At 37.5% G+C, this 26,669-nt stretch overlaps 5 protein-coding genes and 1 pseudogene across 11 annotated transcripts; 2 read left to right on the top strand and 4 right to left on the bottom strand.

Moving 5' to 3' along the window:
- The first annotated feature begins 2,263 nt into the window (after positions 1–2,263).
- Positions 2,264–8,542, top strand: LOC111800785 (chloride channel protein CLC-f). Of its 3 annotated transcripts, none has more exons than XM_087126107.1 (10): positions 2,264–3,134; positions 3,810–4,215; positions 4,305–4,499; positions 5,340–5,794; positions 5,917–6,025; positions 6,735–6,964; positions 7,058–7,264; positions 7,466–7,686; positions 7,779–7,874; positions 7,985–8,542. In XM_087126107.1, the coding sequence occupies exons 1-9, from the start codon at positions 2,664–2,666 to the stop codon at positions 7,834–7,836; spliced, it is 2,352 nt and encodes a 783-aa protein (XP_086982233.1). In that variant the 5' UTR covers positions 2,264–2,663; the 3' UTR covers positions 7,837–7,874; positions 7,985–8,542. The 3 variants fall into 3 exon arrangements, 2 of the variants coding, with proteins under 2 accessions (XP_086982233.1, XP_086982232.1); XR_015422169.1 differs by lacking the exon at positions 7,779–7,874 and having other exon boundaries at positions 2,265–3,134; positions 7,985–8,216; positions 8,289–8,542; XM_087126106.1 differs by lacking the exon at positions 7,779–7,874 and having other exon boundaries at positions 2,265–3,134.
- On the bottom strand, positions 8,230–12,624 carry WRKY2 (WRKY DNA-binding protein 2). 2 transcript variants are annotated; one of them, XM_023684633.2, is made up of 7 exons: positions 12,214–12,624; positions 11,281–11,792; positions 10,954–11,139; positions 9,973–10,844; positions 9,720–9,878; positions 9,078–9,626; positions 8,230–8,757 (listed from the first exon to the last, which is right to left on the bottom strand). In XM_023684633.2, exons 2-7 carry the CDS (start codon positions 11,731–11,733, stop codon positions 8,721–8,723), a joined length of 2,256 nt encoding a protein of 751 aa, XP_023540401.2. In that variant the 5' UTR covers positions 11,734–11,792; positions 12,214–12,624; the 3' UTR covers positions 8,230–8,720. The 2 variants fall into 2 exon arrangements, with proteins under 2 accessions (XP_023540401.2, XP_023540402.2); XM_023684634.2 differs by lacking the exon at positions 8,230–8,757 and having other exon boundaries at positions 8,947–9,626.
- Positions 12,625–16,321: 3,697 nt separating this feature from the next.
- LOC111800871 (Ribonuclease E inhibitor RraA/Dimethylmenaquinone methyltransferase) lies at positions 16,322–18,646 on the bottom strand. Of its 3 annotated transcripts, XM_023684767.2 has the most exons (3): positions 18,486–18,603; positions 17,810–17,912; positions 16,322–16,992 (listed from the first exon to the last, which is right to left on the bottom strand). In XM_023684767.2, exon 3 carries the CDS (start codon positions 16,982–16,984, stop codon positions 16,481–16,483), a length of 504 nt encoding a protein of 167 aa, XP_023540535.1. In that variant the 5' UTR covers positions 16,985–16,992; positions 17,810–17,912; positions 18,486–18,603; the 3' UTR covers positions 16,322–16,480. The 3 variants fall into 3 exon arrangements, with proteins under 3 accessions (XP_023540535.1, XP_023540534.1, XP_086982158.1); XM_023684766.2 differs by lacking the exon at positions 17,810–17,912 and having other exon boundaries at positions 18,486–18,646; XM_087126032.1 differs by lacking the exons at positions 17,810–17,912; positions 18,486–18,603 and adding an exon at positions 18,069–18,091.
- Positions 18,647–18,893: 247 nt separating this feature from the next.
- Positions 18,894–22,723, top strand: LOC111800870 (uncharacterized). 2 transcript variants are annotated; one of them, XM_087126033.1, is made up of 5 exons: positions 18,894–19,053; positions 20,092–20,185; positions 21,062–21,267; positions 21,984–22,053; positions 22,291–22,723. In XM_087126033.1, exons 2-5 carry the CDS (start codon positions 20,134–20,136, stop codon positions 22,500–22,502), a joined length of 540 nt encoding a protein of 179 aa, XP_086982159.1. In that variant the 5' UTR covers positions 18,894–19,053; positions 20,092–20,133; the 3' UTR covers positions 22,503–22,723. The 2 variants fall into 2 exon arrangements, with proteins under 2 accessions (XP_086982159.1, XP_023540533.2); XM_023684765.2 differs by having other exon boundaries at positions 20,108–20,185.
- A 128-nt stretch (positions 22,724–22,851) lies between these two features.
- Positions 22,852–23,395, bottom strand: LOC147791525 (calcineurin B-like protein 2 pseudogene; annotated as a pseudogene).
- On the bottom strand, positions 23,220–26,198 carry LOC111800808 (heat shock cognate protein 80). The gene is made up of 3 exons (XM_023684662.2): positions 25,981–26,198; positions 25,378–25,519; positions 23,220–25,288 (listed from the first exon to the last, which is right to left on the bottom strand). The coding sequence occupies exons 1-3, from the start codon at positions 26,101–26,103 to the stop codon at positions 23,451–23,453; spliced, it is 2,103 nt and encodes a 700-aa protein (XP_023540430.1). The 5' UTR covers positions 26,104–26,198; the 3' UTR covers positions 23,220–23,450.
- Between the last annotated feature and the right edge of the window lie 471 nt (positions 26,199–26,669).

Consider the following 26,669-nt stretch of genomic DNA (forward strand, 5'->3'; position numbering starts at 1 on the left):
GATGATAAAAACACAAAACTGTAGCTACACGACAAACAACCCCATCTCCGTTTTCACATTAATCCTCCTTGCCTTCCACTATCCACTTTTACCCTCTCTCTCTCTCTCTCTCTCTTGATGTTTATCCTAAAGTTTTCTATAATTTCAAACCTTCAATTTAATATCACCTCTACTTTATTTAATTTGCCTACCTAAATTCAAATCAATTTTCAATACTTTTCGTCGCATACGTACGTAATAAGTTACGGTTCACGAGTTTCTATAATGGTATGATACTGTTCACTTATATATCCATTTACATGACTCTTCGTTATTTGGACCACATTTGTATCAATGATAGGAACGATGAACCTTCATGATGGTATGATACTGTTTACTTTGAGCATAAGCTCTCGTGATTTTATTTTTACCTTTTTCCGAAAATGCCTTATACCCAAGCCTACCGCTACCATATATTGTCCTCTTCTAGCTTTTCCTTCAAGGGCTTACTCGCAACGTTTTAAAATGAGTTTATTAGAGAAAAGTTTTCACACCCTTATAAGAAATGTTTTGTTACCACATTTAAATTGATGTAATGTCTCACTGACTATAAAGTTATGAGGTTAGAACGGTAGATGGTATGTTTAAAATATGTGAAAATTCATATTTTAAATTTGTGTTGTGTATGTTGGGATATGGAGTCCGATGCGTAAATATATTTGGAAGATATTTAGTAAATATTTAATAAATTGAAACCATTAGTCAGTACTCTCAAAATGTACTTCTCTCATTGATCGAGTATGTACGTTGTTGAGCAATCCTAACAATTAGTATCAAAGCTAACAACTGGTATCAATCCTATCATATTAAAATTTTGAGTATTAATTTTAAAGACTTTTGAACCCGTATCATATTAGGGTGGTCATATAATGCTCGAGATTCTAGATCCCTAATATAAGAATTCATTTCATCCCTCGTAATAAATACATTATAATAATAACTCCCCTTTTCACATCTTTATTTAATAGAAATTCTTTAAATAACTCATAATATTATAAATACCGTCGGAAAGGATAAGTTTAGGATGAGTGATTAGAAAAATACTCAGTAAGTAGCTCCACTTATATGAGAGTAGTTTATTGTAATTAGTTCGCACTACTAATCCAAAAAGTTGGATCATACTTATCCTCAAAGTCTAAGCGTGCAACTAACTACTTCTCGACCAACTCAACTAAGCTACATATTAACATAAACCATGACTCCGAACGATTCGTGACCCTTTAAAGTTCCAAGATAACAACGTCATAAATATGAGAGGAGCAACCCCGTAGATGAACTGAGTAAAATATATACGCGGGTAGTCATAAAATGACTCCTCATCTAGAGCTCGATCATAGTAACATCGTCGTGTTCAAAAACTCGAAGAAATTTGAATCGAATGGATCGAATTGATACCAACATACAACAGCTGGTTGCGTCTTCCTTGCAAACGCAGCAAAAATCTGAAATCAGTAGCGGCGGAGCTATGAGTTTTACAGCAAACGGCGGTGGAACGACGGACGAAGCGGTCCACGGTGTTACGCCAGCCTTTATAATGCATTGTCGGCTGCCCTTGTTGGTCACTCATACCACTTGTCGGTCAACGGCCGGTGGTATTTTTCAATTTTTTTATATTTTTAATAACCTATTATTATTATTTTCTTTTAATTTCCGTTCTTGGGCCTTACACTACTAAAGCCCATACTTCCTAAACCTTTATTCCATGGATTGGGTTGGGTTGGGCTTAAAATGCCCGGCCCATCCTAAACCAGCCCATTAAACAAACAACAAGAAACTATGATCAAGTTGTTATTCTTGATGTGTATATATATTATTAATCTTTGTTTACTATTTATTTAATTAAGAATTATTAAATTAAAATATATGATATTGTTAAATATAATTAATAAATAATTCATAAATGAGCTACTTATGGAATATATTATTATAAATTAATAACATGTTATATAAATTAATGTTTGTTTCTTGAAATCCATAAAATTATTATTATTTTAATACAAATTTTCTTTTAAAATTTACTTGTTTTACTGATTAATGGCCCCAAATTTCAACAAAACATATGATTTTCTATTTTAATTATATATATATATATAATATGCATTTATTTCCAAAATTTTGGGAGTAAAAAGTAATATTTTAATTTTTTTTTATTTTTCTTTTCAGATCTGATGGGGAAAAATGTAGAAGTAGGGTCTTGCAGTATTGAATTAATTAATTAATTTGATTGAGATACACAAAGATTCATACAATAATGTCCATATTTTGAAGATGGAAATCATAGGAAGATCGCACTCAGGATCAATAAACATATAGCAATCTGGTAGCTGCCATGGAAGAAACCTAGCAATTAGTGCCCCCAGAATTTACACGATTTTGGAAGCGCAGCATCTAATGCGGAACGTGAAGCGGCGTTGTTCCCTGTTTACTTTTTTTATGCGTCACTTTCTTCCGCCGGGTTTCTTCCCGGTTCCACAGAGCTTGCTGGGATTTCAATTCTGAAAAATTTTCCCATTCCAAAAACGATTTCATTCATTACCCATTTCTCCATTTTCGTTGAATGACTTTCACTTGTGCTATTTAACGAGAGGGTCACCGTCCTCCTCCGACTTGGGAGCAATTTGGCTATGGCGGAAGCGGAATTTTCCGATCAGAATCGCCTTCTTAGATCCATGGAGGATCACAAAGGGGAAGATCATGATTTAGAATCGCAAGATGGAAATGGGATTCAGCCATTGAGAAATAACAGTGGAAAACGAGGTGTGATTTTGGATATGTTTCATCATCTCAATCGTGGAGGAAGCTTCTCTGGTCGTCGTCTTAGTTATAAGCGTCATGATATGGATAATCATGCCGCTACTTTCAGCCCTACTTCTCTTAATATTGTTGGTAGAGCTCGTACGGCCTCTTCTTCTTCTTCTTCTTCTTCCGATCGTCACAACAATTTCAATTCATATCCTCTTCATGCCCCGACTGGAAGCGATACCGAAATTGACGAAAATGTTGATGATACTGCCGCTCCTGAATGGGCTTTGCTCCTTATTGCCTGTCTCCTTGGCCTCGCCACCGGCCTTTGTGTTGCAGCTTTTAACATGGGGGTTTGTTTCTCTCATCTGTTGATCTTTCTTGATGTTCTGATTGATATCTGCAATAATGGTGCATCCTTTTCCTTTCATGTCTTCATTGTTTCTGTACCAGATTTCGTAGTTACTAATGACTTGATAGCTACATTCTGGTTTAATTAACTATTCAAATTTGTACCTGCTTTTTGTCCATTTGGTTGGTGATGATGTTAGCAATTTAAGATTGAACAGGCTCAGCCGAATTCCAATTGTTTTTAGTCACTAGGTGTTACGACGACGACGTGATGTTTAGTCCCCCATAAAAGAAAAAGTAAGAAGAGAAAGTGGTTGATCTTAACCTATTAGCTTATGCTTTTAAATTCAGTGTTGATTCAACAAAAACAAAAGAGAATAAAGCCAACATTTTCAACTAAATTGCACTTTTCATAGCAGCTCTCTTGAATGAATTTTAGTGACTGCATTATCTTGGTACTAAAATGTTTCTCTCTTTTTAGCAATTATGGTTTAAATAACCTTTTGGCGTCCTGGATGAACTTGGATTTCCTCCATTTCTTTTTAAGAAACAATATTTTTATTGTGTGTGATTTTCCTTGTTTCAATGAAAATATCCTGTTAAAGAAGAGCTTAATTAAGCACTTGAATGACAATAAGCTTTATGAGAATTTTGCTGATGCCATGGTTCTCAAGTAGGTACATGTAATCCATGAGTGGGCCTGGGCAGGCACTCCAAATGAGGGTGCTGCTTGGCTTCGCTTACAGAGAATGGCCGATACTTGGCATCGCATTCTATTGATACCGGTAACTGGAGGTGTTATAGTGGGTATGATGCATGGTTTGCTTGAGATACTCGGCCAAATAAAACAGTCGAGTACTTCCCAGAGGCAAGGATTTGATGTACTCTCTGGAGTTTTTCCTACAGTTAAAGCTATTCAGGCAGCCATCACTTTAGGTACTGGCTGTTCACTGGGTCCTGAAGGACCTAGTGTAGATATTGGGAAATCATGTGCCAATGGATTCTATCTTATGATGGAAAACAACAGTGAAAAGATAAAAATAGCATTTGTTGCGGCTGGTGCAGCTGCTGGAATTGCTTCAGGTATCAATTGTTTTTTGTTCCTGATCTTTCCTTTCACAGAGACGTCTGCATGATCAATGGCTAATCTTTTTTGTGACCTTTTATTTTAGGCTTTAATGCAGCCGTTGCGGGTAGCTTCTTTGCAATAGAAACTGTATTAAGGCCTTTACGTGCAGAAAATTCACCTCCATTTACGACTGCAATGATCATATTGTCATCTGTTATTTCTTCTACAGTCTCGACTGTTTTACTTGGCACGCAGTCTGCTTTCACAGTACCTGCTTATGATTTAAAATCTGCTGCTGGTATTTTTCACGTTCACCTTTCATTCGGTCGTTTAAATTATCCAAAATCATAATTCGTTTAATCGGCATCATTTTGGGGTATGAATCTATGCATATCATAATCATTGCCATCCTATATTTGTTTCTTTTTTATTATTGTTGTTATACCTTCAAATTTGATGAGGAACATTACAAGCTTCATTGATACAAAGAGAGGCATTCTTCAAAGTGAAGCTAGATATAAGTTCATGCTTAACAATGTGGGAGATTAATCTACTAGGGGAATCGACAATCAATATAGAATGGAGAGGAGATAGGGCTCCACTTGACTAAGGCCTCTAGAAGTCCAAAATTTCCCTTTTGGTTTATCGTTAATGATGACGAGGCAAAAAAAAGGACACCGGAGACACGAGCTTATAACCATATCCTCCATTTATTATTGAATCCTTTAGCTTTAAGAATGGTATAAAAAAAGTTCTAATCCACTTTGCCGATAGCTTCCTTAGGATTGAGTGTGATGCCAACCCTTTCCTTTTTCTTTTCTTTTTCCAATCATATATGATTTGTAGGCCAATTGGACAGAGTGAGGTTGCGGGATAGTATGGCTTTAGCTCTTACAAATTGGACTTTAGCCTAGATCTTATATGCACTTAAAAGGGGTTAGTTGTGGATTGTTTTGGCGTCTTTTCTCTTTGGTGTCAGCATATGAATTTTTCGTAGAGGTTAGCATCAATGGTATCAATTTCAAAGAATCTTTGTAGAACTGCCGTGGAACAATTTGACTGTAAAAAGTGTCTGAATCATTAATATACACGCCTACTAATTTTGATTGATTACTGATTACCTCATGTTTCATTGTAGAACTTCCGTTGTACTTGATATTGGGAATGCTATGTGGCGTTGTGAGTGTAGCCGTGACACGTTTAGTTGCTTGGTTCAGTAAATTATTTGAATTCATCAAGGAAAGATTTGGCTTTCCTCCTGTTGTCTGTCCTGCTTTAGGCGGCTTGGGAGCTGGAATAATAGCTCTCAAGTACCCTGGAATCCTTTATTGGGGTTTCACAAACGTTGAAGAAATCCTACATACTGGGAATCGTCCTTCTGCTCCTGGGGTTTGGTTATTAACTCAGATAGCAGCTGCAAAAGTTGTGGCCACTGCTCTGTGCAAGGGTTCTGGGCTCGTAGGTGGTCTTTATGCACCCAGTCTTATGATTGGTGCTGCTGTTGGTGCTGTATTTGGGGGCTCAGCTGTTGAAGTTATTAATGCTGCAATTCCTGGAAATGCAGCTGTTGCACAGCCGCAGGCCTATGCATTGGTAGTTTTCTTTTTCCCTAGTATTTTTCTTATTAACAGTAAATGATGCACTACTTGACTCATTTAGTGGTTACTCCAGGCAATATTTTGTTCAATTCTTTATTATTTGATGCCTTTATACAGGTTGGAATGGCTGCTACGCTGGCCTCGGTCTGTTCGGTGCCTTTGACATCGGTTCTACTTCTGTTTGAGCTGACAAAGGATTATAGGATACTCCTTCCACTCATGGCAAGTATCCCCTGATATCTTTAGTACATTCTTACGGAGATAATTTTTTAAAAAAGAAAAAATCTGTAAAGAATAACCATGTCTAGTTGAGAAACTACCAGTTTTCCTTGCAGTAAATCAGAGCTCGCCTTAAAAAGTCATTGCCCTATGAATTAGTTCTTCCACATATCGATTTAAAATTAGTAACCTTCATATAGTTCACCCTTCCTGGTCCTTACAGTTTGTGGAAATCGAAGGCACTCTTGGAATCCTGGAATTAATGGAGAACCTTCAAGTATTTTGCCCATACTGCTTTTGATAAAAGAATTTATGGTAATCAAGGATGTAAGTAAGGATACAGATGTGGGTGTGTCTTGGACTAAACTCACTTTCCATAACTTTTTGAATTATTATCTTGAAGGCTTCCATTATGGATATTTGTTTTCGAAATGTCTATTTCTGAAACTCTTGCTCGGTTTCGTCATCATTTTTAATCCAAAATTGGGAGTTCTCTTATTAGAACAATGATAAAAGATTGAATCTGAGCGTGAATTGTAGCATTTAGTAGTTTCCTTGACAGTTGAGCAGCCGTCACTGCACAATTCAAACGCAGGGAGTGCTGGACATTTTAAGAACTCTTTGACATCTTATTCGTACGACATATTTTTGAAGCGTAAACTTCTCAATGAATGGATCTTATTTTCCTCACTGCTGCCAAATCTATGTGCAGGGAGCTGTTGGCTTGGCCATATGGGTTCCTTCAGTTACAAAACAGACCAAGGAAATCGAATCATCTGAAAAGCGGGTTTCAACTAGAGGTTATAGTTCTCTTTCTCCTCCTGGACATAAAGATGGGGCATCTTGGAGGTATGATAGTGGTGATAAGGACTTAGAGCTCTCTGAGGTGGTAACTCCATCTGACCGGGAATCTAATTATGAAGATAATCTTCTCGAAAAACTAAAGGTACCTATTTCTCCATCTGTCCTCCACCTCCCTCTATCCCTTCGCAGCTTGTTATTTATCCGAATTCTTATACTCGACGTTCCTGCCTTCCAGGTTTCTAAAGCGATGTCAAAGAACTATTTGAAGGTTCCGTTGTCTTTGTACTTGAAAGATGCACTGAAATATATGAAGGATAACCAGCAGAACTGTGCATTAGTGGTTGACAAGGATGATTTACTTGAGGGAATATTGACAAATGGTGACATTAAAAGATATCTCTTCAAGAAGTATGGCGACACTCTGAAGAGTGATTCACTGAGTGTACGTATCGATAATGCCTAGCAATTTTTATTCCATGCTTTATTTTTAGACCCTGCTGGTTCTTGATCTTGGTTGCATAATCTTAGAAAATGAGATGAATGAAAATCAAGTATCTAGAAAACCAATGTCTATGGATACCTGACCTTTATTTGCTCATTTTGTTGATAATTCCTGCCTTGAGCAAACTCGCTATTATGGCAGGTGGATACCTGTCTAGTGTCCTCTATTTACACTCGAGGGATCAGTTATCGTGGGCGAGAACGAGGTATTTTGACATGTTACCCAGACAATGCTCTGGCAATTGCTAAGGAACTAATGGAGGCGAAGGGTGTAAAGCAGTTGCCCGTCATTAAGCGTGGCAGAGGAAGGAAAAGAAGAATTGTAGCCGTTCTCCACTACGATTCAATTTTTAGCTGTCTCAGGTTCTTATTGAATCTCAAAATATGGTGTTTTATAAATAAATTATCGTTTGCCTTTAAATAATTGGTACTTCCTGGATTTATATTCTCAAAAGGCTCAAGCCACCTGAAATTCCATGCCGGTTTATCCTGGGAAGAGAAAAGAAAATGTAACCAATAAAACAGTCTCCAACTTTTTTGGATATTACAAGGTCCTGACTTGATAAAAGGAAGCATGTCTCATGATTCATGGTTTTTGCATCTGGATTTTTCTTCTAAATAGCTTTTTTTTTTTTCTTTTTTTTTTTTTGTTTCTGTGCAGAGAGTTCGTCAATCAAAGGGAAAAAGTATATCCTAGTGGAAAAGAGATCGTCGTCCAGGAGAGCGTTGCAGATAGTCATTAAGGAACTGTGCAACAGATTCAGTACTAAAAGTTCTTCAGCATTCAGAATTAAAGAACAAGCTGAATGTTGAACTATGATCTGTTTTTATTCAGAATTCTTCCCACTGATGACAGAATATTGGAAACCCTCTGGTTGTTCTTCAGCGAAGAGGTAAACTATATGGTGAGTAAATCTGATATATAATAACTTTCCATGTAATTTAGCAAATTGTATTTTACGCAGAAGCAACAATCCAAAAGCTGTAACATAATACACAGATTATTTCAGAAGAGTTGGAGAGGTTACTGAGAATTCAGGCTAAGGGATCCATATGGTTTATATTAGGATATCTATGGGCCATGCCTGTTCAAAGGATTCAGTCTCCTTACATTTTAGGTTTCAATGTTAGTTGATTCATTCACTATTCTTTGTATTGGAATATGTACTCTTGATCTGTAAGTTGTAACGGTCAGGTCTAGTGGAATCATTTCAATGAATTAGCTTATTCCCTCCGCATGATTTGTTGGGATTGTTTTCTTGGAAATCTTAATGAAGCAATACATTCTCCCCTACCCCTTTTCATATCGAAACACTTCATTGTCGTAGCCCTGCCCAACTGCTTCCCGTCTTTGAATATCGATAGTCCAACGACTTGAAATAATGTTTTTGGTTAGTCTACCCCAATGGTTTTTGTATTTGAGAGCAGCCCCTTCTGTCAAAAAGTAAAACATTGTAATGAAGCTCTAGATCTGTTGCTTGTTATGGATGTAAGAATTCAATTTTTTGTAAGGAAATACGAAATAATATAGTCAAAAGATTTCGCATCATAAACCAACTGTTTCGACTGAATTATGTTTCGTCGACTGATTTTATCAGCTAAACCAAAAGCAGAAGAGAGAAATAACTTTGAAAAGATTTTACTGATGGAACGGTCATATATGTGTTTTCATATATAATGACTGTGTGTAGAGTAAGGACTTTTACTTTCCAAGTGAACAAATATTGGGGGGAAAAGGTAAAATAAGAACTCACATCTCAGGTCCAAGTGGAAGCCTACTCATAATTTGCTGATACACGGTTGAACCATGGGAAAAGTTCAAGCCAAGGTCAGATGTAGGTTCTACATTGGGCTCTCCTTTAGGCAACAAGAAACCCATGTCATCAACATGGTGTGCTTGTGCTAAGTATGGATGCATTGGCAGAACAGGAAGCTTGGCTTGGCCAACGGCTGCCATTGTCAGATTTCTCAGTCCAGGTTGGTTCATTCCAAAAGAGAACCCATGGGCACTGCCCATCTGCTGTCTTCCAGGAAGGCTAAACCCTGGCCTTTCAAATCTTGGAATGGTGTTCTGAGGCTGGGGTGGCCCCGGCCTGTGAATATGAGTTTGAGTCGTTGCGGTCGAGTTTTGTGTGGTTACTGGACTGGATGTACTGGAATTGATGTGGCTGCTGTTGCGAGCAGCAGGAACATCATGATTGTGCTTTCCTTCGTATGTCGTGATCACAGACTTCAGGTCATGTGATGCCCGCTCGACATGCTTCCTCACTGTGCAGCCAGGATTTGTGCACTTGTAGTAACTCCTGTACACAAGCAGTTAGTACACCATCACAAACTTGTCAACAAATACACCTGGTGACAGGATGATACCAAACAAACATGGAAATTTGATGTACCTAGGATTTGGATTTCCTTTTACAACCTTCTGCCCGTATTTGCGCCAGCGATAGCCATCGTCCAGAATATCTACTTCGCTGGTAGTCTGCACGACAACTCTAGGCTCACGGATAGCTCTAGTGGCCCCGCTCATTTCCGTTACATAAGCGTCAAGTTTCCTGATATATCAAAGCAAACCAAGTTAATTTCATGGTTTTTCCTAAAACCTATCAGTTAGATACTTTGATAAAATAAGATAGTAATGTGAAGAACCTTTTCTTAGACTCAGACTCATCTCCTTCCCCCTCATATCCCAATGTTACACTGCCATGGGTGCCCCTATCATCTTCATCTTCATCATTAGAGAATGTGGATGAGGCATCAATGGTTTCAACTGTTTCAACATGACTGCCATTTTGAGCCTGTGAAGTATTAGGCTGATTGCCATATTCAGGACCCAAGGATGCTGAAGAAGTCACCTCAAGGTTCTCATGCATCCAATCAGGAGCTCCATTTGGAATCCGTTTCTGTGAATCTCCCCAATGGAGACCTTCAGCAGTCTGTTGGCCACCTTGTGCAGAGATGTCTAGTTGCATATTGATATGGGAATCCGAAGGTCCGGTCGCTGCTCGTCGATAGGGCGAGGGCTTTGGGTGATTATGTGTTCCTTTATAGATGATCTCTGTTATATGACCCTCATTAGATCGCTCGACTTTTTTCTTGACCTGACAGTTTGGATGCGTGCACTTATAATAACTACGAGGGTACTCGCTTCCTTTAACCTGTTTTTGTCCATATTTTCTCCAGTTATATCCATCCTCCGAGGGAGCGCCACTACCACCACCAGCCATAGAATCCCCACTGCCTCTTTGCTCCCCTTCATCCGGTTGCTCATCGAGTGGTGAAGAATGTTCACCACCACCACACAAAGACTCAAAGGTTCTTTGATCATCTGACACGGTCTTACCCACATCATCCCTCTCGACGCATGACGTAGAGAGTCCCACTTGCGGATGATGACTGATTCTGTTTTGAGGTAAAGACAGAGATGGTTCTACAAGATGAGATTGAAAAGAATTTTCTGAACGTGGAACTGAAACCTCAATTCTTGGACAAGATTGTGGAAGAACAGTGGCAGAATCTGTCTACAACAACCATATATTGGAGGGCAAAAAGATTAGCAAACAAAATCAATGTGCAGTCTCTTGGTGTATATGCATCTTATAAATTGGCAACAATGGAAGGTGAAATTACTTTGCTTGCTGCACCGACATAAAAGAACGATCCAGATTCCACACCAGAACTGAATGCAAACGATGTACTGTTATTGTTGAATGGATTGTCGCTGCCTTTATCGTTGCCCTCTGACATCATCATCGAGCTCCGATTACTAACATTCGGCAAGAACGGGAACTTTCCAGTTGTGGGAGATTGCTGAGCCTGCAGTAAGACATATGGAGGAAGAAAAACTTAATGATGAACAGGTCAAGATTATGAATGTTCTTGGGGTCTATTTACAAATCAAGAACAGAATTTAATATTCACCAACTAGAAGACTTAGCATCTGAATTCAGCTTTTACCAGTGAATTAGAAAGAAAAACAGGTGAATCTAGCAATGTAGTAGGACTGAGACCAGGCGGTATTGTCAAGTAAGGAGACTTGGCATCTGAATCCAGAGATTGATCAGTGGATCTAATACTCTCCGTATTCAATCTTGGAGCATTAAATCCAGCTCTGGCTGCAATCCTTTCCACAAGACCCCCACGGAATTTCTGCCCCGAAAACGAACTTAAATCCATCGACCGATCACCAGAATTGGCACTCGGGATCCCGCCTCTTTCAACGGTGTTGTTCGATACCGGATGTTCTCGAGGCCTTTGAAATAGCTCTTCAGTTTTATCAATGGTGATAGTATCCATTGCAGGTCTAGAACCAACATCCTCCCCTAGCATTGCTGAGAAGAAGGCTCGTGTACTGGGACTTGGAGGTACCCAATCCCCAATTATAGCAACGTTATCATCAGTCCTCCCCATTACTACTCGATTGCTCGGTTAATATAAAATCGAAAACCTCGCAGAAATGTCGAGAAATCCTGAAGGGAAACAATGTATTGAATCGTATAACAATCCATATAATGTAATCTTGATTGCAACAGAAAATGGATTGGAAGCTGGAATGAGCATGCATGAACAATCCCAGCTCCCAAACAAGACAGAGCCATGAACAAGCATTTTCATTCTTGTAATTTTCACATCTTAATCGTCTTTACGACAATACATGATTTTCGATTCTGTAACCTAATAATCAAACCCTAACATGAAACTTAACAACAACAAAAAACATGTAATAAATCCTCTAAAACAGTGTCGGATCCGAAGATCGCGCGAAGATCTAAGCATTTCGCATTGAACCCAACAAAACAAAGCTTCAGAAACAGAACAGAATCAAAACCAGAGAGACAAAATTGAAGAAACTTACAAGAAACACAAAAGAGTATAGAGCTGAGTGATTACCTGAGTGATTCGGAGGCCGAAAAAGAATCAAATCAGAGAAGAACAAGAAAAAACGGGTTAGCGGCAAAATCCCAGAAGCAGAATCGGAGTTCAAAACTAGGTAGAAATTAAGATCCGAAAACATTATGAATCATTTTGATAATCGGGATTGAAGGAAAACGAAAGAGATAGGGAAGAAGGGGGGAAAAAACAGGCACCCCCACCGCCTTCTTCGCTGGCTCCTTTTGTCTCTCAAATTCCCTTGAAAAAGCTCTGGTCAAAACCCAATGATCAACAATGGCCACACCAACAAAATTACAAGAAAGATAAGCTTTCACTGTTGCAATAACCAGAAGGAAGAAAATGGGCGAGAGCCTTTGAAGAACAACAAAAGCTCAAAAGCTGAGGAGATGGAGGAAATGGATGGAATCTTTGAATTCCAAGGAACAAAAAGCAAAAAAGTGAAAATAAAATTTTGAATTTTAAAAATAATTATTTAATTTCCAAAGCTTCTTTTTTAGATTTTACAGAGTATTATTGTCTCCCAATCGATAATAACAATTTTTTGTTTTTTTTTTTTTCTAATTTTGAAAAATCTATCATTAAAAAAAATAGTTGTTATTACAATAATTAGAATTATTTTAAAGAATAGACAATAATAGAATTGATTTGGTGCCTTAAAATCAGCAATAATATTCAATATAATGTAATAGATCTTATAGGTTAGCCAACCTTTGTTACATATTTATATGATTTTTTTTATTAAATTTATAATACCGATAACAAGACAGATTCGGTTCATGTGAACCGAGAATGAGAATTTTCGATACTCGTATCTTTTTTTAATTCTAGTAAAAAAATTAAAAAAATTATTTATGTCATTTTTTTTTATTGAATTCACAATTGAAAATCAGAATTTTCCATTTTTCGTGTTCATATAATTAATAAATCAAACATTTTTTTTTAGAAATAAAATTTCTTAATTTATTTAAAAATATATTAAATTAATTATTAATTTTTTTTGGAGTGTAAAGGAAGAAAGAAATTAATTCTCAATTTAGCTAATATTTAATTACAACCATAATAAGTAAAAGGGCTTTTTTTTTTTTAATCTTTTAAGGAATTAAGTTTATAATGTTTAATAATAAAAAATAATACTGTTAACAAAAATATGGCAATGATTGAATTGATTTTTTTAATATAAAAAAAAAACTTTTGAAATTACGATTTTACTTGGTTTTTGTTTTTGTTAATATGTTTTTTTTATTTGAATATAAAAATTGGAAATAAGTAATCAACTAATACTGAAATGATATAAATGTTATTGGAATTAAATTATCTTTAAAATTATAGATTAATATAAATCAAATAAAATAAATAAAAAATCACAAACATATTTGAATTAAAAAATTTATGAAATAATTGAGGTTTATAATATTTTATAAAAAAAATATATAATATTATTAGAAATAACAAACATAACTATGATTGGATTGGATTGGTTTTTAAATAAAAAGAAAAATACTTTTAGAAGTACAATTTTACTTATTTCTTGTTAATATGATGCTTTTTTATTATTTATATATAAAGAAATTGGATGTAAGAAATAAATAAAAAATCATAAATAAATTACAATTCAATCCGACATAGGTTGATCCAAATATTAACTGCAAAATTATGAACAAAACTAACTCGTTAACATTTTCATATTAAATATAATTATAAGATTTTATATCTCGAATTTTTAACCCATATGTAAACATAATGTGCATTAAAATGGTATAAAATGATATTAATATAATAATGTATATTCATAAATATGTTATGTAATAACGTTTATTATTTTGTATTCAACAGGGTATGAGGAATGAACTTTTCATCGAGTCTAAGCATTGGAACTATTTTAATTTTTTTTTTAAAGAATTAAAAGAAAACAATAAATATGAGAGCATAAACTGCTCCGTAGAAATCGTAACGTTTTTTGAAGTATTCCAACAATTTAGCACAAAGTAAAGGCTTGCGGAGTTTTTTTGAAAGAGAGTTTTAAGAAAATTCTACAGAAAGTGGATAGACTAATGATTTTTGGTCAACACAAAAATACTATTTACGGAGATTATTGAATATTATATTATATTCTTTTCGAAGGTAAAACATCCTAACAATAAATTTTGAAATATTTTAGACGTTAATTAAAATTTTAAATTAATATAGTATATATTTGAAAAAAATATGTTAGCATCTTAAAAAATTAAATTCATAATGAATAAATTTTGAAATTCAATTAAATTTTTAATTCCCCGAAACTAAAAGTAAATTACAATGATTGAAGAATGAAAGAGAAGGAAAGAAGCAAAGTAAATAATTAATTTTAGAAAGCTGCAGCATTTACCGGAGAACGAGACAGCCGGTGAAAACAACAAAATTATTTTATAATGTTTCTTTTTTCTAAAATGGTTTTGTGGATTTAGAAAAATAATAATAAATCTCTAAATAAAATATGGCGGGTTTATTTTATTTGTGTGTCCGGTCGGCAAGACGGACAGAACCGGTCAAAAAAGGGATTTGCAATTCAGACCAGGTCTTTGTCCTTTCTTGCTAACGTCACGAACTGTCACCAATCTTGTGTGATTAGCCACATGGAAACGTGCCACGTGGAAAAGCCTACGCGTGGTGTTCACCTAACAGTCACCCACGCTCCCTCACCTGTGCTGCATTATTTACCAACCACTGCCATTAGCTACTCAAATTTTGCCACTGCTTTATTATTATTGCACGCTTTCTTCCTGCTTTATTATTATTATTATTATTATTATTTAATTAAAATAATATTTTTGTACTTAATTTCCATTTTATTTTAATGTTTTTTTAATAATAATTTTCAAATTTTATATAATCAAAGTTAATAGAGACTTTAGAGAAAAAATTTGTGTAGAAATTAATTTTAATATTTAGAAATTCGTAGACTAATTGTTTCAAAGCACGGGTATCAAAATGATATATCCAACAGTCAATGGCACCAACTAAATATAAATATTATTTATTCATATGAAATTCAATGGACATTTTATAACGGCCTCAGATCCACCGCTAACAGATATTGTCCTCCTTGAGCTTTCCCTTTTGGACTTCTTCCTTGGGCTTCCCCTCAAAGCTTTAAAATGCGTCTCCCTTTTGGACTTCCTCCTTGGACTTTCCCTCAAAGCTTTAAAATGCGTCTCCCTTTTGGACTTCCTCCTTGGACTTTCCCTCAAAGCTTTAAAATGCGTCTCCCTTTTGGACTTCCTCCTTGGACTTTCCCTCAAAGCTTTAAAATGCGTCTCCCTTTTGGACTTCCTCATTGGACTTTCCCTCAAAGCTTTAAAATGCGTCTGCTAGGGAGCTTTCCCTTTTAGGCTTTCCCTCAAAGCTTTTCCCTCAAAGCTTTAAAATGCGTCTCCCTTTTGGACTTCTTCCTTGGGCTTCCCCTCAAAGCTTTAAAATGCGTCTCCCTTTTGAACTTCCTCCCTGGGCTTCCCCTCAAAGCTTTAAAATGCGTCTGCTAGGGGCTTTCCCTCAAAGCTTTAAAATGCGTCTGCTAGGGGAAGATTTCTACCCTTATGAAGGGGAAGATTTCTACCCTTATGAATGGTTTGTCCCTCAAAGCTTTCTACCCCTTATAAATGGTAGTTTGTTCTCCTCTTTCCCTCAAAGCTTTAAAATGCGTCTGCTAGGGGAAGATTTCTACCCTTATAAATGGTGGTTTGTCCCTCTTTCCCTCAAAGCTTTAAAATGCGTCTGCTAGGAGAAGATTTCTACCCTTATAAATGGTGGTTTGTCCCTCAAAGCTTTAAAATGCGTCTGCTAGGGGAAGATTTCTACCCCTTATAATGGTGGTTTGTTCTCCTCCCCAGCCAATGTGGACATCATTCCCTCAAAGCTTTAAAATGCGTCTGCTAGGAGAAGATTTCTACCCCTTATAAATGGTGGTTTGTTCGCCTCCCCAGCCAATGTGGGACATCACACGTTTTATTCTTGAGACATTCTAAACAAAACCTTCAACCAAACGACTCAAATATAGACGAATTATCTCAAATGTGGATAATGATTTCCTCTTACAAGCATGTTTTTTAACGGCCTAAAAACGAAATCGTAATCAAATCAGAACGTTAATTTCGAACGACCTCGGAATAGAAAGCTACATTGAATATTACATTGGGAAACAAACTATGAAAGAGTTCTTCTCATGACTCAATCCAATACACTTTGGAAGAAGCTTAAGAAACAAGCAATGATGCTATGAATCAGCTATCTATTCAACAGACAACTCAAATTTGGACACCAAAATGCCATCACTATCTGCATACAGCCACTCTCCTTCATGAATCAAAGTCCCACCAATATGAACAGGCACATGCTTCTCTCCCAACCCTTTCTTGTTCGACTTCAATGGATTAGTCCCCAATGCTCTCACACCAACATCACAGTTATTGATCTCATCAACATCTCTTATGCAGCCATTTACGACAACACCAGCCCACCCCATGCTTTGAGCCACCTGCCCAAGATTGCCTCCCAACAATGCACATCTCCTGCTTCCATTTCCATCAATCACCAGAACCCTCCCCTCACCTTGGCTTTCAAGAAGTTGTCTTACCAGAACATTGTCTTCAAATACCTTCACTGTCACTATCGGTCCTGAGAACGCTCGTCGTTGCCCGTAAATCTTGAATTTTTGTTGTAGTACTCGGAGATCTCCGCTTGTGACATGTGCTGCATTTGCATCACATATATCTGCTGTTGCTGGAGCTGCCATGCTTTCCACTGCAAGCAAGGATATGTCAACGGTTGGCATTTAGTTTTGAAGTAACTTTGAGAGAAATATCAGAAAATGAAGATGTGAGTTCCCACGTCAGTTGGAGAGGGGAACGAAACATTCTTTATAAGGGTGTGGAAACCTCTCTCTAGCTGCATTTTTTAGATCTTGAGGGGAAGCCCGAAAGAGAAAGCCCAAAGAGGATAATATCTATTAGTGTTAGGCTTGAGCTGTTACAAATGGTATCAGAACCAGACACTGGGCGGTGCGTCAGCAAGGATGCTGAGCCCCAAAGAAGGTGGACACCGGACAGTGTGCGAGGGAGGACGTTCGGCCCCGAGGGGATGGATTGTAAGATCCTACATTGGTTGGAGAAGGGAACGAAAACAAGTGTCAGCAAGGACGCTGCGCTCGAAGGGGGATGGATTATGAGATCTCACATCGGCTTGAGAGGGAAAACATTCTTTATAAGTATGTGAAAACCTCTCCCTAGCAGACTCGTTTTAAAAACTTTGAGGAGAATCATGAAAGAAAAAACCTAAAGAGGACAATATCTGCTAGCGGTGGGCTTGGGCTCTTACGGAAGATATCCCAATCTTTTGAAGACAAACTTTGGAGGGAGAAAAAATAGGTTAGTTAATAATAACCTGATGAAGTAGATCAATACATGTACATATAGACTAATGTTTGAAGTGTAGAGAGAACGATTAAGAAAAAAGTTCAAAGATAAAAGAGTAAATTAGTGTTCTTTGTAAATAACTTAAAAGCTAAAGGCGTGACTCAAACATATGCTCTCGATCACGAGGAAGTCCTTATTGACCCCACCTCGGTAGTCAAGATTCAGTCTGTTTGTCTCCTACTCTCTATTACAGCGAATCGAGATGGGTCTCTATTCCAAAGTAAAACCTTAGCGTTTAAGAAGTCATGGCTGAGATGAAAGAACCATAGAAGTTCATGAATCAAACTATAAGATCTAAACCATTTAACAAACTATAGTTGGTCTAAACATCTCAAAAGTTGTTATCTAGCAGTGGTTTGATATAGTATCAGAACAGAGATAAACGAACTTTATATTGTTTCATACACTGCTTAGTTGTGATCAAACACCTGATGGGCAGACAAGAAAGAGCTTCAGCATTACTTCATACGGATAGTACAAATGAAACCATGATTTAAGCTATATTTTTCAAGCCACAGCATCTTGAAACTCTAGTTTACACTGACAAATTTTCTCCTATCCAATGGAAAACGACTAAATATTTCCCGCAATCAAGAACAATTTCGCAATAAAGGCGTATAGATGATTAAAACAAAGCATCTCCCAGTACAAACAGCAACAATCGCAGAAGTAAATCCTCATAGTAGACATGATAAAGTTAGATCAACTAGACTTGGAAGAAAAGCTTGATTTTCAAGTTCAGAACATCTTGGACTTGGTTGAAATTCAGCAATATCGCATTTAGAAGAACGATGAAGAGATAAAAGGATGGAGGACACTCACCCAATGGAAAACCTTGTTCTTCTGTGGAAAGCTAAGGCCCGAAACCGTCCAATTGAACAATCAAACATGGAGGGCGAGTCAATTTAAGGCACCCCATGGCGTAGAATTTTAGAAATGGTAGGAGTTGGAAAGCTTATCCAGATGATCGAATAAGCGATAGTGTTGGTTCCTGTGCCCTGACAGCAATGATCATCAATGGCGCCTTTGGGCTTGTAGAAGTAACGGCTTTGTGATTGTTTTTGGACTGATAAGGCCGTTTCCATTTGAAGAAGGCTTCGATTTTGTGGGCTGGGGAAGAATGCCGATTTCATAGTGTAATCAGTCCATTTGGTTTCAGCCCTAATTTGAAAAATTAATATAAATCATTTATATCAAAGATATAAGTTCAAATGTTAGTTTATATTTTACCATTTTACAAGTTGAGTCGCCTGGAGTTCTCCGCTCTCTCTCTCTCCATGGCAAGGCATTCCAGAACCTCACCTCCTTCTCGAAGGCTCTCGAAGCTATCCATTTTCGCTACCTTGTAGAGACGAAGCGAGTTGGTCTTCGGGTCTGTTGTATTTCAAAGGTTTGGTTTCTGTAATTTCTGTCTGCTTATTCGAATTGATAGATTCCCGTTATTTCATCGTTGCAAAATTATGGCGTTGTTTGTGTTGGTGATTGTGGAGATTGTGAGTTCTTGTGGAAGTTGGTTTCTATATGAATTTAGAGTCATTGGTTGATTGTTTTAAGAATTTCCGCGTGACCTTAGGGATCTAACCTTTTGAAGATGCTTTTGGTTTTATATCAGAACAGAGTTCAGATTATTTTTTGGGATTTTCTTATGGATGTTTATGAAGGGGAAATGAACAGGGGTGAGAATTCTCTCCGTAAAGTTTTGGCTGGGAATCCAATTGTTCTAAGTAGGGAATTTCTTGGTATGGGGAATGCTTTAGGGCAAAGGGAGGGGACGAGGAAGCCATAGCTATCATTTAATTTCTTATCCTCCTCGAAGACTATGTCTCCATCACGACTTATTTATGAAAATGCAGTAGTGCATTTGAGGGTTTTATGCTCAGTTAAATTGAAACCAAACTAAACTCATGAATGGACTTAGCTTTGGTTTGGTTATATGCCTATTGCTTAGGATCACCATGGATTGACCTACTACACTTAGATCTTGTAAATGATAGCAAAGGACTTTAAGGGAATAGGTGCAAATAGTAAAAGACATAGAGAATAGGTTCAAGACACGGCGGCCAACGACGTAAGGGTCGCGTTAGACAGGCATTCCGTGAGAATGGTTTAGGTGCACGCGAGTTGGTTTGAACACTCACAAATATTAGCGAAAAAAACAACTCAATGTTCAATTTTAATGGGACTTCAGTTGCTTTCAGTTCAACATAACTGAATCATACCAATAAACACGTTGCATTCTGGAAAATTTTATGGACTTCTGTTCTTTAAAGTGCATAAAAAAGAGCCCACCAAATCCATAGATAAATGTTTTTATGCCGTTTTATCATTTTATTCCTATTGTCACGTTCTTAATACATGCAGTCTTATGGGTTGCAACATGTAATCAGAAAATTCAATCATTCTCATTTTATTGGTGCTTTCATCTCAGAAATTCTTGTTTACAGTGTCAGGTTATCATCGACCTTCGAAGATGGAGATGCTTACTACAAATTCTGGTGCCATGCTTCCTCTTCTACCCCCAGGTACAAGGAACTAATTTCCAAATCGTTTTACTTATTTGATGTAAGTGGAAATGAATGGATTTTAATTATCATAAAAAAAGATGAGTACAAGAGGAAAAAAAAAACTGGATAAGGGATGTCCCCTACCTCAGAAAGGAACTTGTAAGAATCAACCCATATCTAATTTGATTCCAGAAGCTAGATAATTTAGAATTCCTATTATAGTACTCCAACATGAGGGGCTGTAGTGTGTACAATTCAAGAAATTGACCAAAGTTCTAAAGGTACATTGAAGGATTCTGTTGTTCTTTTCAATCTAAAGTTGCATATAATGGTTTTGGAAGGATTTCCTAGAAGAAATCTACCTTTTTCAGCCACCAGCCCTCAAAACTTCTGAAATCAGATATCTCACATCCGTCAGGAAGCTCCGAGAATCCTAAATTTGACATGATTAAAATTCCAGCTTTTAGTGGCAGCTCAGTAGAGAAAGCGATGTTCTATATTGTGGAAAGTTCTTTGTGGTTCCCTTCTTCCTAATCAAGTTGGCCATGTTGATCACTGAGGTTGGGGTTATCAGATAAGATCTGACTTGCAATAGTATGTCCCCAAATTATCAAATTTCCGAATGGAAAGAGATGTTATATGCTCTCATACTAATATCTACCTTGGGTTATTAAGTTTGGAAACTTAATTTTGCTGGTATACATCCACTCAAGCAATCTGATTGTTGAGATAACATTTCTCAGGCTAAGAAATGAAACTAATTAGCTTATGTTTTGAATTTGAAGATCATTTATGTTTACATTGGTTTTCTTATTCAGTTAAAAAGTGGGTTCTCGTTTAAATTATTGTTCCAACTTTTTGATATTTAGTTGTAATATTGTTATTGTAAAACAGTGGGTCAGCATTGGGGAGGAAAGAAGACCATAAACTTCCATCTTAGTAGGGATAGTTTCCAAGTTCAAACTTCTAATGGGAGGAGACAACCGGTGATTGCTAAAGCAGGACCACTTTATGTCAAACCAATTCTATCTACTGGGACAAGGGGAGGTGTTCTATATTCAAGTAGAAAGAACAACGCTTTCGTATGTTTTGCTGCTTTGGTAAGTTGGTTCTTGTTCTATATGTGTACTTTTTGTTAGATGAACACAACTCTCCACAATGGATATTGTCTACTTTGAGCATAAACTCTCATGGCTTTGCTTTGGGCTTCCCCAAAAGAAAGGCCTCATACCAATGGAGATAGTATTCTTTGATTATAAACCCACGATCATTTTCCCTAAATTAGCTGATGTGGGACTTTCATCCAACACATCCCCTTGAACAAAGTACGCCTTCCCTTAATCGAGGCTCGACTCCTTTTTTCTTTTGGAGTCCTTTGTTCGACATTTGAGGATTCTATTGGCATGGCTCATACCAATGGAGATGTGTATTCTTTTATTATAAACCCATGATCATTCCCTAAATTAGTCGAGGCGGGACTTTTAGTGTTTATTTTCTTTCGGTATTTAGTTGGTAATAACTTTTTTTTATTAGAAACATTATGTTAGTAGCATGGAATGTGTGTAGATGCCAAGGGAGATTATCAAAGGTTTTCCAACTTGTTGAAATGAGTTGGGGCATTTCTCTGGGAAGGAATCGTCAAAATTTTAGTGGGGTGAGAGATATATGGAAGAGTTGTGATAGGTTATTAGGTTTAGTATATTGGTGCGGGTCTCGATGCTAAGGTCTTCTAGGCATCGGTAGAGACTCGAACAGAATATCTGAAAGAGGGATGAAAATAAAAATAAAAAAATTTAATGGTGCTGTTTGTCTGCAGAATGCTAGATGTGCGGCAGAGCAGACCCAAACTGTTACAAGAGAGGCTCCTACAATCACTGTTCTTCCTGGTAATGCAGATTTTATGAATAATATAGTAACTGCTAACATCAATCTTCCTAGCACTAAGTTGCATATGCACATATTTTTCCATTCAACTTGGACGCACTATGTTCTTAACATTTTGTTGTCTCCCTCTCACGCACGCATACATGATGTTGTATGTTGTCGTAGGCTATCATAATTATGGCTGTTGCTTACCCTTATTTTTAAACCATACATTGGATTACCTAAAACTAAAATTGCAGGCAAGGAGAAGTCACCGCAACTGGATGACGGTGATTCTGGGTTTCCACCTCGTGATGATGGTGATGGCGGCGGCGGTGGCGGTGGAGGGGGTGGCAACTGGTCTGGTGGATTCTTCTTCTTTGGCTTCCTTGCTTTCCTAGGCTTCTTAAAAGATAAAGAAAGCGAAGAGCCTTACCAGAATGACCGGAGAAGAAGAGCCTTACCAGAATGACCGGAGAAGATAAACATACTTCGATCAAATATAAAAAATTTTATTCTAGATTCTTACTTAAATACAATCTGAAGGTTAACGTTTGATTCTTGTTCCAATGTGTTTGTCTCGGTTGTTGGTGAAGAAACCAACTTTAACTAAACTAAAATCATGTAAACGGAGAAGCAAACTTAAAGGTTCCAATCATAGTGTATAAATGCAACTTCTCCAGATGTTTTATACGTTTATCTCTTTCCCTTTACATAACGTACATTCAATTTTACAAGGATCAATATATATTGCTATTAAGGAAAAGAAAAAGTTTTGCCAAAGCCACAAATCAAAGTATCCCTATCCAAATGGCAGAAAGAGATGCACATACCTTGTTGATCAGACCCCATCATCAATCACGGCGCTGCTTGTCTTCTTGAAAAGCTCATATAGTGCTTCTATTTCACTTACACTGACTTGCATATCATGGAAAACTAGCATCATTTAACAAAGTTCAGAGGTACACAATCCACAAAGAAAAGAAAGTGAATTAAAAACATACAGTCTCCCTGGCTAGAAGTTCAGGATCGTCAAGACCTCTTGATTGCTTATACAAGTCAAGATCACAACATCTTAGTAGGGAAGTAAAAAAAACCCTCCAATGAACTGCAACATGATATCGCTTGAAATATGAAGGTGACGAGAGAGAGAGAGAGAGAGAGAGAGAGAGAGAGAGAGAGAGAGAGAGACTGCAAGACGTCCATATAATAAGACGTATATAACAACCGACGTCGTTAATGGATTCTCATATTTAAGGAAACGCACACTTGATGCATTTCGAGTGAAATATGATACCCAACCCAATGTAATCAGAAACAAAACAAATCTTCTAATATATAAGATTGGAAACAAAACATACTCATTCGAACACCCTTCCCCTTCGATGATCCATCCTCTACTAATACAAACACTTCAAAATCAATCAACTTCCTCCATCTTGCTACCCTCTGCGTCAGCATCAGCGTCCTCAAGAGGGGGCATCTCCGCATCACCTTCTGCACCGTCCTCCTCATCAATGCTCAGTCCCAGCTTCAACATCCTGTGGATCCTGTTCCCAAAGGTGTTGGGTTCATCCAGGCTGAACCCTGATGTCAGAAGTGCAGTCTCGAAAAGGAGCAGCACAAGGTCCTTCACCGATTTGTCGTTCTTGTCTGCGTCCGCCCTCTTCCTTAGCTCTTCCATGATAGGGTTCTCCGGGTTGATTTCCATGGTCTTCTTGCTCGACATGTACCCAGCCATGCTGTTGTCCTTCAATGCCTGAGCCTTCATGATTCTTTCCATGTTGGCTGTCCATCCGTATTCACCAGTCACCAAACAGCAGGGAGAATCAACAACACGGTCGGAAACCACAACCTTCTCCACCTTGTCGCCCAAAACATCCTTGATCACCTTGCAAAGACCCTCGAACTTCTCCTTCAAAGCTTCCTTTTTCTTCTTTTCATCTTCACTCTCATCCAGTTTCAGACCTTCCTTTGTTGCTGATACAAGTTTCTTGCCTTCGTATTCCTTTAGTTGACCAACTGCATACTCATCAATTGCATCAACCATGAACAGAACTTCGTATCCTTTCTTCTTAAGCTTCTCAAGGAAAGGAGAGTTCTCTACGGCTTTCTTGCTTTCACCAGTGATGTAAAAGATGTCGCTCTGTCCTTCCTTCATTCTCGTCACGTAGTCCTTGAGGCTGGTCAACTCATCACCACTTTTGGTGGAGTGGAAACGGAGAAGTTCAGCGATCTTAGGTCTGTTCTGAGAGTCCTCGTGGATTCCAAGCTTCAAGTTCTTGGAGAAGGCCTCGTAGAACTTGTTGTAGTCTTCCTTGTTCTCAGCAATCTCGAAGAAGAGCTCGAGACACTTCTTCACCAAGTTCTTGCGGATGACCTTCAAGATCTTGTTCTGCTGCAACATTTCTCTGGAAATGTTGAGGGGAAGATCTTCAGAATCAACAATGCCCTTAACGAACCCAAGATATTCAGGAATCAACTCCTCACAGTTGTCCATGATAAACACACGTCTAACGTACAACTTGATGTTGTTTGGCTTCTTCTTTGTGTCAAAGAGATCAAAAGGAGCCCTCTTGGGAACGAAGAGGACAGCCTTGAATTCCAATTGACCTTCGACAGAGAAGTGCTTCACAGCAAGGTGCTCTTCCCAGTCGTTGGTAAGGCTCTTGTAGAAAGCAGCATACTCTTCCTTGGTAATCTCTTCTGGCTTCCTCATCCAGATGGGCTTCTGTTTGTTCACCAAGGACCACTCGTTTGAAACTTCCTTGATCTTCTTCTTCTTCTTCTCTTCCTTCTCCTTCTCTTCGTCAACTTCCTCAACCTTGCCTTCCTCATCCTTCTTTTCCTCATCATCCTCATCATCAGAGATCTCCTTCTCAATGGTCTTCTCAACCCAGAGAGAAATTGGGTAGCTGATAAACTCGGAGTGCTTCTTGATCAAGTCCTTGAGACGGCGTTCCTCAAGATACTCAAGTTGATCTTCCTTGAGGTACAAAGTAATTTTCGTACCTCGGCCAAGATTCTCACCAGAGGTGTCCCTGGTGACTGTGAATGAACCCCCAGCCTGGGACTCCCATACGTACTGCTCATCATCATTGTGCTTGGTGGTAACAATAACCTTTTCAGCTACAAGGTAGGCCGAGTAGAACCCAACTCCGAACTGTCCAATCATGCTCACATCAGCACCAGCTGCAAGGGCTTCCATGAATTCCTTGGTCCCAGATCTTGCAATGGTTCCAAGATTGTTCACCAAATCTGATAAAATCAACATGTTAGAGAATTGAGTCGCACGTATGATGTTAGACTAATGGACAATCATAAACAAAGTAGCAGAAATCACTCACCAGCCTTGGTCATTCCAATACCACTGTCAATAATCGTCAAGGAATTGTTCGCCTTGTCAGGAATGATGTGGATAAAGAGTTCAGGCTGGGCATCAAGCTTGCTCTTGTCGGTCAAGCTCTCAAACCTGATTTTATCTAGAGCCTGAAATAGTGTTCCACATTATAAGTTAAAAACATCGAATTTATGGAAACTCATATCTTCATCATCCCAGAAAGTACACATTCATAATCAGAACTCCACAAAAAGTTAAATCCATACAACCACCTAGAAAGATCTAAAATGTGAATTCACTAGATAATGAGAAAGATCCTTGCAATAGTAACATCATGATGCAGATTAAATCTAGAAGATCAAGAAACAACCAATTCAAGAACGAACAACAAGATAAAATCACATTTCTCATAATTCCCTCACTATATCTACAAAACTAAAGTCAGAAACGACTAATCCGAAACGAAACCTAGCAAGTCCGCATCAGGAAAATTAAAAGAAAAAGAGCGTTCAATCAAACTTCAAAATCGATGCAAAATGCACAAACGCAAGAAGACAATCATAGCGAAAACGCAAATAAAAAGAAATGACAAAGAAACAGCGAGACTTACATCTGAGGCGTTGCTAATAAGTTCCCGAAGGAAGATCTCCTTGTTGCTGTAAAACGTGTTGATAATCAGACTAAGGAGCTGATTAATCTCAGCCTGGAAGGCGAACGTTTCAGTATCCGCCATTGTTAAAAACGAAGATCAGAATCGATCCAAGAACAACGGGGAAAAAAATGTAAGAAATGGAGACTTGAACAAGCAATTAACGTCTTGCTGATTGTGGAGGAGCGGCAAGCTTATATAGAAGGGGATTTCCATTCTACTAGGGTTTCTGGAACCTTCTATCAGTTTGAAATTATGGAAATTATTACATTTCTTTTTTTCTTTTTCTTCTTTCTAGTTTAAAGTATTATTCCTTACAGCTTACGTGGCTCTTACGAAAAATCGAGAAAATGGGAGTTGGGAGAATCCAATCCAGGATTGGAGCAAGATAATCCGAATCCCAGCCACGGAAAGTCCGCAACCAAACAACCCCCTTAAGAAAAAATTAATAAATATTACCACATAAATTAAATTTTTTACCCATTTGCTATAAACGTATCTTCAAAAATTCAACTTATTCCAATTATATTGAATTATTTGTATATTTTGAAATGATTTTAAAATGAATATAATTATTTTTTACAAGCATAAAATCACTTGAAATATTTTAATAAATAAGAAAAATTAATTTTTATATTTAACATTATAAG

This window comes from Cucurbita pepo, chromosome 8 (genome assembly GCF_057944985.1).
Source record: "Cucurbita pepo subsp. pepo isolate OVF chromosome 8, ASM5794498v1, whole genome shotgun sequence".
In the NCBI taxonomy this organism is placed as follows: domain Eukaryota; kingdom Viridiplantae; phylum Streptophyta; class Magnoliopsida; order Cucurbitales; family Cucurbitaceae; genus Cucurbita; species Cucurbita pepo.

Coding starts and splice junctions, on each gene's coding strand:
- LOC111800785 (XM_087126106.1), top strand. CDS start 2,664: ATGGCGGAAGCGGAATTTTCCGATCAGAATCGCCTTCTTAGATCCATG. Junction 5,795..5,916: donor AGCCGCAGGCCTATGCATTG/GTAGTTTTCTTT, acceptor GCCTTTATACAG/GTTGGAATGGCTGCTACGCT. Junction 7,687..7,984: donor TCAATTTTTAGCTGTCTCAG/GTTCTTATTGAA, acceptor GTTTCTGTGCAG/AGAGTTCGTCAATCAAAGGG.
- WRKY2 (XM_023684633.2), bottom strand. CDS start 11,733: ATGGGGAGGACTGATGATAACGTTGCTATAATTGGGGATTGGGTACCT. Junction 9,879..9,972: donor GAGTCTGAGTCTAAGAAAAG/GTTCTTCACATT, acceptor TTGATATATCAG/GAAACTTGACGCTTATGTAA. Junction 8,758..9,077: donor CTTCCACTTGGACCTGAGAT/GTGAGTTCTTAT, acceptor ACTTTTTGACAG/AAGGGGCTGCTCTCAAATAC.
- LOC111800871 (XM_023684766.2), bottom strand. CDS start 16,984: ATGGCAGCTCCAGCAACAGCAGATATATGTGATGCAAATGCAGCACAT.
- LOC111800870 (XM_087126033.1), top strand. CDS start 20,134: ATGGAGATGCTTACTACAAATTCTGGTGCCATGCTTCCTCTTCTACCC. Junction 20,186..21,061: donor GCTTCCTCTTCTACCCCCAG/GTACAAGGAACT, acceptor ATTGTAAAACAG/TGGGTCAGCATTGGGGAGGA. Junction 22,054..22,290: donor TACAATCACTGTTCTTCCTG/GTAATGCAGATT, acceptor CTAAAATTGCAG/GCAAGGAGAAGTCACCGCAA.
- LOC111800808 (XM_023684662.2), bottom strand. CDS start 26,103: ATGGCGGATACTGAAACGTTCGCCTTCCAGGCTGAGATTAATCAGCTC. Junction 25,520..25,980: donor TTATTAGCAACGCCTCAGAT/GTAAGTCTCGCT, acceptor ACACTATTTCAG/GCTCTAGATAAAATCAGGTT. Junction 25,289..25,377: donor TATTGGAATGACCAAGGCTG/GTGAGTGATTTC, acceptor TGATTTTATCAG/ATTTGGTGAACAATCTTGGA.